The sequence below is a fragment of the Chamaea fasciata genome, unplaced genomic scaffold (assembly GCF_029207755.1).
Source record: "Chamaea fasciata isolate MVZ Bird 193981 ecotype frontalis unplaced genomic scaffold, bChaFas1.0.hap1 SCAF_5, whole genome shotgun sequence".
Classification (NCBI taxonomy): domain Eukaryota; kingdom Metazoa; phylum Chordata; class Aves; order Passeriformes; family Sylviidae; genus Chamaea; species Chamaea fasciata.
The window spans coordinates 66629358-66641390 of NW_027094090.1; the positions used below are offsets into that span (position 1 = coordinate 66629358).

Here is a 12033-nt window from a genome sequence, read left to right on the forward strand (position 1 = left end):
TTACTGGGCAGGTTATTAGTACTGGAGTTCACCATTTCTAGGCAATTCATTCTAAGTCAGCCTAGATTTTTAACTTGTAGCCCTCTATCATACGTGTAAAAGTTTATGTATTATTTTAGGAAAAGGAATTGTATATGAATATAGATTTTTTGAATGCAGGTAATGTATTTTTGGTATCACCAGTTGTTCTTCCTCCTGTCCCTCAAGAGTTCACCGGTCTGAATAGAGAACTCCATAGTGTCATGTTTAATACACTGTCAAATTCACCTGTGAAATGTTTGCCTGGAGTGAAGAGTGGATAGACCTGTGTGTTAGAATGTTTTACTCTGCGTTCTGATTTTAAAGGAGTTTCCATTTGAAATGCTGCCGTTCAAATGTACAGTTCCCACTTCTGTTAATTGACACAGAGAACTACACATTCACTTGGCTGTCCACGAATGATATATCAAGGAATAAAGTTCATGTTTACTCTAATGCAGATAGGCAAACAAATATTTCCTATATCTGAAATGGTCAGCATTCCTTGCAGAGCTTTTTGTAACCTCGTTATTCATCTTTTGATGAGACTTCATTTATGCTTATCATAACCTTAAAGTAGTTTTAGAAGATGTTATCGGTGTTCCTAAAAGATTCTGCAAATACAAAAACATGTTAAGCAGCTCCTGTTTTTAAAATGTCGATCTCTCTGTTTGTTCCTTTTGAAAACAGCAATTACTTGCCCTGTGAATCCACCTCGGAATGTAACCACCAGCAGAAAGCTGCTCTGCTTGCAAAGCCCAACAGCTCCTGCTGCCTGTGTCTGAGCACCAGCCTTGCTCTTTAGCAGGGCAGTGCTGCCAGAGGTGCCAGATGTGTGCGCAGGCTGATACAAGGCTTTGCATCTCTGCTTGACCACTCTCACTGAAAGGGGCAGTTTTGAGACTGTCAGAAGTGGTTTCCCTACAACTCCCTTTGGGGATTTGGTCCTGGAAAGCGTTCCTAGAATCAAGGAATGAGTGAGATTCATGTGTTAAACTCCAATGACTAATTTTTTTCATTGTGAAGGTTGCAAGGACAATGTTTTTTCAAGTCAGTCTTCTTTTCCCTTGTTCTTTATATGGTACAAAACACTTTCGGTGTAAGTGGAAAATTGCAATCCTAAATACAACAGGACAGAAGCCAAAGGGGTACATCTGACAAAGAGCAAAATGCCGACGAATAAAAGCATTTTTGATTCTTCCACTGCCCCTGAGACGGCTAAAAAGCCATGTATTAACTTCAAAATGCCTTAATATCTCATTGGAACCCTGTGATCTAAACCGATGTGCAGGACAAGAAATGCAGAAATCTTCCATCAAGCTGCTCCCTTGTGGTGGATTTGTTGAGCAGCCGTGGTCCAGGGCATTCATGTATGCACAGCCTGCTTTGCAGCCTTCCGTGAAGCTGCTTCTGCAGCAGCAGGAGCAACCGTTTATTTTCCTTGCAAGACTAAAGTTAGGCGAGTCTCCTTTACAAATAATACCATTATTTCATATATATGCGTTTTTAAGTTACGCTGCGTGTAGAAACTAATAAAACACATTTTTTGAGGAGCAGTAAGTTTTCTTCAGTGGTCTGAACACATGAGGCACATCTGAACTCACAGCTGTGAAGATGCTCTTGAAGAATAAGCCTTTAGGGAGTCCTGATACTTGAGATTCAGACAGCCCAGATGAATCTTTCCTATTTCCTAGAGAGCCTTGGGTGTGAAACTTCCTTTAAGACTTAATCTGAACAGTGGAAAACTCTGTTGGGTCAATGTTTGCTTTTCTCCTTCTTAACCTGGAAATGGTGAATTCCGAAGTGCAGGGCTCTGTTTCCCTTCTTACCACGCCTGCTGCTGAATGTGTGAGCACACGGGCAGTTCTGCCTGCCTGCTGCCTTCCTGCCACTTCTGGCCTCTCTGCTCCTTCAGAACTGCTTACTAATCCTGACTTCCCAACAATCCTCCCCTGTGCTGTGTAATCTGGCAGGACTGTGCAATAGCCACACCAGGCAAGCACTCCTGCTTTGAGGTCCTGCTTCTCTGGCTTCCTCCTTCTCTTTACTGCGATCTTCCTCTTCCTCCTGCATCCCTTCATCTTTCCTTCCTTTGTGTGAAGATTATTTGCCTGCACTTGTGCCTTGGGAGGGAGAAACACCTTTTGGTTGGCTTAGAACTTGGTTGGTTGAAAGGCTTTGCTTCCAAACGAGTCACCTTCACCGAGTCTCCCGTCATTTTCCAGGACAACCTGCGTAAAAAGGACGATCGCATCGAGGAGCTGGAAGAGGCACTCAGAGAAAGTGTTCAGATAACTGCAGAGCGGGAAATGGTGCTAGCACAAGAGGAGTCAGCCAGGATCAATGCTGAGAAACAGGTCTGCAATCTTGTAAAGTCACTGGTAGCCCTCCTAGGATGGTAACCAGACTAATTAGTCCAGTACTAATTTCCCTGCTTTGCTGCCTGCGTGAAGCACAGCCGGCTTTCCTTGATGATCCTGTGTGTCTGTTCCACCGTTAGGTAACAGAACTCATAGAAGCTGCAAAGCCTTCATAGTGAGTTGTATTTCATGGGTAAGATTTTCTCGACGTTAAAATCAAAGTAGAAGGTATCCTGAGCTGTTGAAACACTGGCTTAAGTAGTAACTCTTCTGCTCTGTCTTGCCTGCCAAAGCTGCCTTCCTGTGTGTAAGGTATGCTTAGATTTACTGGCTTGCTCATTGAATGTATTTGAAAGACAATGGTTTTTATTAGCCTGGTCGTGTTTATGGACCACAGTCTCCTTGCACTTGCAAAACAACTGGTTAAAGAGAAATCCCTTGGCTTGAGGCAAGCCTGCAGACAGAAAATACACACTCGTGTACTGAAGACACAAGTAGAAACTTTAATGCATTAATTGATTTTGTGCCACTGATGGCTGTGAAGAACCATGGACATGCCTGATTTTCGCTCAGGTGAGTAATAACTAGGAAACCATACACTAAGTTGTGAATAAATCCATGGGATTTTGATAGAGCTTGTGAAGCAGTAGCTGAAACGAAGCACTTTTGCTCTTTGTGAGCCTCTTCGGTGTTTTTCGCTGTGCTTTAGGACAGTAATTAGCAAACAGGAGCATTTGGTTAGTTGCATTTCAGTGGAGGAATCTCCTGGTCTTTGTTGTTTGCTTAACAACGCTTCTGACCAAGTGCACTTTAAAACATTTTAAGAGGTTTTTCTATCACAGGCTTTAATGAAAAAGAAGTAAAAATCTGAGTTTTCCTGAAGATAGCAGTTGTTTCTCTGTGAGCTCGAGTCGAGCTCAGATGTTTGCTGAGAGATGTATTGAGGATAACTCTGGTTGCTGTATTTTAGGATCCTAGACAGCGTGATGGAGCTCACTTTCAAGAATGCCTCCTTGTTATGTCCTGTGGAAGTTCTTTGTAGAATTTTGAAAGGCAAACACAGACAATATTAGAGTTTTAAAATGCAAGGCTCCGTGTTCCATATACTATCGGTGGCAAATCCATTGATTTTCACAAACCATGTAATAGGTTGTGAACATTCTTAGAGACCAAGTGTGAGTGATGGGTGCGATTTTTAAGGTGTTGATGTTGTTCAAACTGCTTGTGATTTGCTTTTAATTGCATGCTTTTTCTTTCCTCTCTTGTTTATCTTGTTTTCTGCCATTCTGCCACTTCACTGCCTGTCTGAAGCTTTTTAATGAATCAGTGCATGAGGTCAACCACTTTGGCTTTAGGTGGTTCAAGGTACGAGGACATCTCATTTGTGTGTGCCTCTGCCCCAGTATTTAGTGTTGTTACTGTGGCCTTGTCTTGTGTAATCCTGCCCTCCATCCTCTCATGATGTGTGCTGTTGTGTTATTTTATAGGCTTCAGATTTGAGTTACAGTGTCCACGAAGCCACCCTGCGTTTCATGGTTCTCATATGTCTGCTGTAGATTAAAATCCTGCTCTCTTTAATGCCGTGTTTGAAAATATCCTGCCAGTGTGTATCAGCTGGGACAGTGGGTAACTGTGTCAGTACACAATCTGTCTCCTGCTGCCTGAAGCTTCCTGTTTATTTCGGGATTTTGGACCTGTTCTTTCTTTCATTTTTCCCCAAAGCAAAAGACTTGAATGTTGAAAACGTGATGTATTGTTCAAATGTATTTTCTTATGCTCATTCTTTTCCTCCCACTGTCTCTCTAAATTATTTCAGCAGGATTTAATATTATTTCGGTACACACCACCTGTAAAATATGTTGATAACAGGACTCCTGAAATTCTCTATCACATACTCCTACTTCATTATTGGTATCTGTTTGTTAAGGACAAATCAAGATGAAATAGGTTTAATAACTCAACCAAAACCTCCTTTACAGTTCTCTCCCATTTCCCTGCTGTAAATACAAGCTCTGCAAGGGTTTGAATGAAGAGTGGAGCCTCCAGGAGCCTTTTCTGTCTTACCTCTAAGTTACTGCACAGAAATTCTCACCAAGTGCTTTTACTTCCTAGCAGATAATATTTAGACAATTAATTGTAAGAATAGAATAGAAACTCCATTTACAACAGATCTATCATAACTTGGACGCTGTCCTATCAAATACCTTCTAAAACTGCAAAATAAATTAAAACCCATATTTTTTTTTTTTTGCTGAGCGTTCTGTTACCGAAACAGATCTGAAATGTTTTCTCACATACGTTGAGAAATAATTGGAATTATTTCACAGCACAAATTCTGCCACACTAAGTTGCTCCTGCAGGTCCCTGTAACTGAGCAACAGAAAGTGGAATTTCTCGGGAGCCACTTACCTGTAGCTGTTTTCTGAGCACTCTAGAAATGTCAGAGTTCTGACTGCTCTGTAAGACACGCTGGACAGTTTGCTTTTCATCAATGGGTTTTTATCTTCTTCTGTATCTCCTAATGAGAAATTTGATAAACTAGGAGATTGGAGATCAAGGCAGTAATCCAAGGTATGGCTTGGGGGAGAAGGTGCTGGAGGCTGTTTCTAAGATTTTTCTAGGGAGTTTACATTTCTTTGGCTGAACTTCTCTTGAATATCTTCTGAGAAGCTCTTTTCTGTAAAAGTCTGCCAAGATCGTTTTGGCCTTTGAGTGTGTGTATATGTGTACATGTGCAAAGTCATTTGAGTCCTTAGTTCACATTAAGTAAAATTCTGTGCTAAAAATTTATATTTGAATTTGTTATGCTGCTAAAAAAAATTTAATAGTTTTTAAAGTCAGTGTCACCCCAAAGTATAATCTTACCACTGTTTTCCAAGAGATTTACTTTGTTCCTCTGTCTGATTGTTCTGCTTTGGTTGGAGAAAGCAGTTTGGATGACTGAAGTTCACTGTGTCCCTGTCAGTGAAAATGTTTGCAGGAATTTTTGGGAGCACTGCCTCTCCCTAATGTTACTTCTTTTCCCCAGATATTGACATGGGTGACATAAGCTTTTCCTTTAAAAATACCCAGCTTTGTACTGAGTCACACTCCCTGCTAGGGAGAGGTAATTTGGGATGTAATTCCCTCTGCATTCAGTAATGCACCTTTTAAGAGGTGGAAGAGTGGAATTTTCTCTCAGCTGTGCTGAGCTGGGGGCTTGGGAGAGTTTTTTGCCTCCAGATGGGAAGAATGAATAGAGAGAGAAATGATGAAGAGAAAATCGTGCCTAATGACTTTGAGGCAGGGATCTTTTTCTAACATTATAGACAAAAAAAAAAAAAAACAAAACCAAAACACCCTTTTAAATCTTTTAGAATCAATGAACTGTTTGGGTTGGAAAAGACATTTAAGATCATCAAGTCCAGCCATTAACCTGACACTGCCAAGCCCACCACTAAACCATGTCCCCAAGCACCACATCTACCTGTCTCTTAAATTCCTCCAGGGGTGATGACTTTGTTTTTCTTTAATTTGTTGCTCTCATTTAAGGTTGCAAAGTCGTCAAAATTTGATGACTTTCAGGAGAACTGGGGACACTGAAAGCATAGTTAACCCCTGTGCAAAATACACATTGGGCATTTCTCCATGTAACTCACCTTTACATTTAATGAAATGAGAAATACTGATGGAAACTTTTAGATAAATTTGGTGCAAATGCTGATTTTAAGATCATTTTGTCTGTATTTTTATCCCTTCTTTAGTGTTCAATAGATAAATACCAATTTCACATGATGCCTTTTACTAAGTCAGGTATCCCAGACAAAGCTCTATCTTGGCATCTCCCTGCCTGTTACGTTATTTTCTTAAGCACCTACCCCTAGACAGCGTTTTATTTGTTGTGGCTCAAGAGAAAATCCAGTTCTTGCAGACTTAGTTACATTAATGCTTGCTTGTAATTGTGAAGACCCACGCAAATACTTGCGTTAATATTTATTTAAGCTAGTCCTGTGCTTTTTCTTTTTAAATTTCTTTTCCAGTTGCATTCTCTGTGATGTTAAATGCAAGTGCGACGCAATGATACGTGGATTAAAGCATTAGAGATGCTTGAACATTAGATTGATAAATTGAAAAACAGATGTTCTTTTTCTGACATAATTGATTTTCCCCCCAAATCCATGAGGTGCAAGGAAAGAAATTGTTTTCCTTCCCGCAGCGTTCTCCTATGTAGAAAAGCACAGAGGAGTGACAAGCTTGAGGCTCAGTGAATTGAGGATGTCTCTTCATTTTAAATATTTCCTACTCGCACAAAAGCTTCCAGACTTCCCTGTACTGCTGTTTGCCATCAGATTCCTTCAAACCTTTCTCTGAATTTCAGCCTGATTTCAGTTGGCTCCAAAGAGTGGAAGTTCTTTTTGTTTATTGGAGTTAGGTTCTGCTCTTTGCTTTCTGTAAACTACAGTGCTGAAGATCTGCTTGCACAAGTTTGTAGAGGTGGAAACTTTGCTGAGCTTGCCAGTGAGACTGCGCTTCTTCCGTTTGCCACATGTTCAACCTTCACATGGCACTGCTTCCGTTTATTTATGTTCATGAGCCTTCACGTCTTTTGGGAAAAGAGTGTTAAAGTTGGATGTGGAACCAGCATAATGATTTTTTCACTGCTTGTAGTGAGTTAATACATCATCCCGGAATTTTGCTCCTTGGAAAATCAGTCTGTGCTGTATAAATTGACAGGTTTGCTGCGCTGTGTAGCACAACATTGAATATTTACTTTGAATATTATTCAGTTGGGTCTGAACTATCTGCCAGAGTGACACAGCCTAGTTAACCTGAAACTGTCTAAAATGCAGCAAAATGGAAATCAGCACGGTCTGCAGAAAGCTGGTAAAATACTGCTGAAATCCTTGGGCATCCACTTCCACCTTAGCAGCAGTGGATGTAACCTGAGAAAGGACCGTTTAATTTGAAGATGGCCACGTTTAGAGTTGTGGCTGGAGTGTCATGAATTGCCCACAGATCTGGAGAATTTTGTTTGGGTGTGATAAATGTGCCAAGTGAGTGGGTGCAGCTCTGCACAGGATGTTCTTCATGAGCTGCATTCTAGTGCCTCTGCAGAGATTTTTGAAAGGTGATCAAAATCCAGGTTTTTTTCAAGATGGATTGTTACTCCTGGTGGTTGCTGCTCTATTCCCAAGGGCTGGGAATTGCTAGCCACGGAAGATAAGCACAAGACAGTTTCCTGAGATTGTAGATCCACGTAAAGTAAAATGGGACGGCTTCCTTTGGTGTGGTTATGTGGATTAAAAACCAGAATGAGAATGATCCACTGGATAATGGTTTCACTCGAGGGAAATGTGGAAATAGAATTGTGACAGTCTTCAGGTACCAGTGGCTAAAACAGATTTCTTTTCCTCAGTAGAAATCAGAATTCAGTTTTCACTGACTTTTTTTTCCAAGGCTTGACCCAGATATTTTGTGTTAAGCAGAGGCAATTATTGTTTCCTGCTCAAGAGCTCTTGTCCCAGCAGAAGCTGTTGCTTATTGATGTAGGTTATAGCCAACGTTTAGGAGACAAACTGTCAAAGCTACCTCCAAACATCCTAACAGGGCACAGCTGTGACTTACTGAGCCCTCAAGGCTGAGGAGGTTTCTCTTTTCCAAACATCTGTGAATTCTGATTCCTCTTTCTTCTTACAAAAACTCAGCACTCTCAGACTGTGAGCAAAAAGTAAGAAATACTCAAGTAAGAAAGCCCTTGACAGAGAGTTCTTTGTTGATGTTTTGTGGCTTCTGCAGGAGGACCACGGTGATGTCACATGTCTGGTCAGTCTCATTAGGGCTCTTCCTTGCCCGCAGCCATCAGTGCAGACAGCAAGGAGCAATACAGAGCATTAACTCCTCTTTATTATCAGATGCTCTCTTCATAATGAAGTTTTTGTTGGGAGACCAGCTCATGGAAATAAGAGACATCAGCTGTCTAAAGATCTCGGTTTCACAGTGATAAGAAAAATTGCATTTATCCGCAGCATCCCGCAAGTTTTCCGACCATAGGCTTTTGTTCTCTTTATCTTGCTCCGCTCCTTTCTCCCATTTAATGAGGTAGGAACAGAACGGTGGCACCAGTTCTGTTAAGCCACCGAGACACTCTGTTTTATCAGGGATGCTGAACGTACAAAATCCAAACAACCTGAAAAACAAAGGCACAAAGACTTAAGAAAGCCACACAGTAACGAAAAGCAAGACAAAGTTCATCCCTAAATTCCTGCTGTATATTACAGATGATCAAAGGACCCTGCCTTTTCTCTGGAGAGCTGGGGATCCAGCAGGCATTTTCCCAGCTTCAGCACTGCCTGCCCTCTCCACTGCACACAGAGCTCCTCCTCCATGTGCAGCGTGCCACACTCCTCCCGTGCTGCACACAGCTGTGCTGCACAGCTGGCATCCCCTTGGAGATGCAGGTAGAGGTGACAGAAACATCTTCATTGCTGCATCCTGTGCTGAGTGAGAGGGGCTTGAATTGCAGCCGGAGCCGCAGAGCGTGTGATGGGACAAAGCTCCAGGCTGTGTGGTGGGACAGAGCCATCCTGCTTTACACCCCTCTGCTGGGGTGGGGCAGAGCTTTCAGCTCCTCCGTGCTCCAGGGCTGTCCTCACCTTACAAGTCAGACGTCACAGGATCATTTTACTGAGGGACAGGAAGGATTTTCTTGTTATTGTTTACTGGTTCCCCTCCTTTGCCTCTGATATTTTGAGCTCTAAGAAAAAGCTGTGCCTAACAGTTTTCCCAGTATCTACAGGAATCTGGAGTTTGTTCCCTTAATTCAGAATAGCCTAGAATTTAGTTAAGTGTCTTGGATATAATCTATAAGAGTACCTTAAAGCCACCCTGCTGCTTTAACGAAAATGGGGCTATGATGAAACCATAATTCATTTCCCTCTTATTTTGTGTAAAGGTTTATTAGCTTGTGATTTAAGCAAACCATCTGGTCCTGCTGGCAATCCAAGTTATGTCAGAGTCAGTGCTTTCTCCCTGTAATATGTTACTGGAGGCACTTAAATTACATGCCTGAGTCCCAAGTCTGGCCTGTGCTTTTTCCATGTCTTAACATCTGTTCTAGGAAATTTTTCTGGGATCCAAACAAGTTTACACGGAGCCAGATCTCTTGTCTTTGTCTTTCTTTTCATGTCTATTTCTTTTCCTTCTCTGCAGTCTAATCAGTTCAGCTGGGTAAAAGATAATGCAGAAATTTGCAGTCTCTTTATCATTTCAGCAATGGACATGGGGAGATAAAAAGTACTTTAAAAACTCAAGAGCTGTAGATAAATAGGAGAGTGACATCTGAGAGTGACACTTTGAGAAATGTTAATTACTTTTTTTGGTCCTTCTGATATTCTTCCTACTGACTTTTAAGTGCAAGACTTTTTGCTTTGCTTGCCTAATTAATTTTGGGCAAAAGTACAGATTCTTACTACATTTTGTCTCGCAATGCTAATTTCTCGTTTTTACGAAACAGATCTATGTTCAGGAAATAAATAATTTTAAATATACTTGTTAGCCTGCTGAGGTGGTTTTGAAAAGATGTCTAGCGATTGATTTATACCCAGATCATGGGAAATTACTTGCTTGGTTGGTATTTGTACCTGTGCCCTCTGAAAGTTGAGCATTTTCTACTTTGGAACTTTTGAGACACAATAATGAATATAAACAGCTATCCCCATAGCCTGCTGTGTCTGGATATTGAAAGAACTAGAATTTCTTTCCTTCAATCAGAAGCATAAAACCAGCTCTGATTCCAGGTATGTGATTAAACACTAAACTGTGTTTCCTACGTTTGACCTACAGCCCTGTTGTATTTCCAGCTTAGGAGTAGGGATCTTAGAGTCTTTGGGCTCTGATTTTAAGAGGCAAACAATAACAACCACATCAGTTGATAGAAGCATTCCTCCTGGCCTGAAATACCAACTGTGTCCCAGGAATTCTTAGCAGTGCAGCAGTTCTCATGTAACAGGTGAGGGAACTGGAGCTGCCCTATCCTGATCACCAGAAATCATTCCAAGAGCTCGCACAGAGGTTGGCAGGGTTTCCAGCCTCGGTATCACTTCGTATAAACAGTCCCTTTCTCAATTCTGCTGGCTTTTACTGGCTTTTGGGGAACTTGACCAAGCTCTTTGCAAGTCCCTGGCTTCCCATTAGCCAGTGGCCAGAAAGGTTTGCTGGAACCACTGCATATTTGGAGATAACGTGGGATCTGTGTCTGTGCAAAAGCCTGGGGTTTGATTTGCAGTTGCAGGAGCCTGAAATAACAGTCTGTAGGAGCAGGGAGGTTAGGATGGTGGACAGGCTCCTGAAAAGTGCGTCAGGTTTTTCTGTTATCAAATCATTTCTGCACAGGCTGCCGTTGACATGATAGATCAACTTCTGTTGTATTGCTCTTTCTCTGCACCTTGCTTTCATGTTTCCTAAGGAAGGAGATGTAATTCCATGCAAAGTACTTGCCCTATCTTGACATTTCCCTTTTCTGCTGCTCTGAATCCCATCCTGATCTAATTGACATTCTTTGCCTCCTTTTCACACAGTTTGTTCAGTCTCTCAGGAAATCTCTCCTCTAATGGAAACTTATTTCAGCTCGATGTTCTTCCTTAAAGATAAGCCGTCACCAGGTCAGGTCACTTAAAGCCTAAAAACAATGAACAAGTAAGTTTCCATTTAAGTTCTGTGCTCAGAATACTTGAAGACCTTTCTGGCCTGTCTGCAGAGAACTGAATCATGGCTGTGTCCTAGACAGTCAAAGATACACCTTGCTTTATATACTGGCATTGGAGCAAAGAGAAAAGAGCAGCAAGAGTTCACTCTTTGCATCTTCTGAAATGGGGGGAGAATTTCCAGCTACATCTCACAGGGCACAAGCTTACCCGCAGCTAAATTGAAAGTGTCAACAGCGTGTCTGGAAAAAAGGCTCAGTGTGCCAAGAGCTCAGGTTTGGGCAAATATTTTTTTCTTTATTATATAATTAGCTGCTCTCAGGGGACAAAAATTCGAGGGTGGATGGGGAGTTTTTTGTACAGGCTAAATTAGATGTGCATTGCAAGTAGTTTGCTTCAGGTGAATATTCCCGCATCATCTCTCACAGCACCGCTTACTGGGACAGGTCTGCACTAAGGTCCAGAAGCTGCCAAATGAAATGTTGTGTTTGGTAGAAGTTGAATTGAGGTTGACCCATGGACCGTCTACAACCTGATGGATCCGAAGAGGGAAGTCTTCGCTGTGAATACAGCCATCACTGTCTTGGTGACCTTTGTCTTTAGTAAATCCTGTGACAAATGGCCCTTGCTGGAGAGCTTGGAGGGCCGTGACAGCTCTGTAAACCAAGTTGTCGGCACAGTTTAAAAGCCACTCACGTTCCAGCCGTTCCTGATACATGATTAGATCAATTTTGTGTTGGCCTGCAAAAACACAAACCCTAACCTCAGAATTAAGAGAGTTATCAGACAGTGATGAGAAGGAGATTCAGTACCTGCAGTAAGCACCGCTAGGAGATGCTCCTGCAGAGTCAGCTCCTCTCCCGAGGAGCCTTGGCCCAGGTACCAGCTCCAGTTTCCTCCTGCCTTCCAAACAGCTCAGCCTTGTCACGCTGCAGATCTGCAGCAGGCACGGCAGTCCTTCAGCGTTAGCATCG

General features: G+C 42.0%; 1 protein-coding gene across 9 annotated transcripts in view; it reads left to right on the forward strand.

Annotated features, from left to right (window-relative positions):
• ERC1 (ELKS/RAB6-interacting/CAST family member 1) overlaps window positions 1–12033 on the forward strand; it is a 246477-nt gene that overhangs the window by 144187 nt on the left and 90257 nt on the right. For 6 of the 9 annotated variants that reach the window (XM_066184266.1, XM_066184268.1, XM_066184270.1 and 3 more), the window contains one exon: window positions 2244–2375. The exons of the other annotated variants lie outside the window; for them this stretch is intronic. In XM_066184266.1, the coding sequence (XP_066040363.1) occupies window positions 2244–2375 (132 nt within the window). The remainder of the gene's footprint in view (window positions 1–2243; window positions 2376–12033) is intronic. 9 annotated transcript variants of the gene reach the window in all.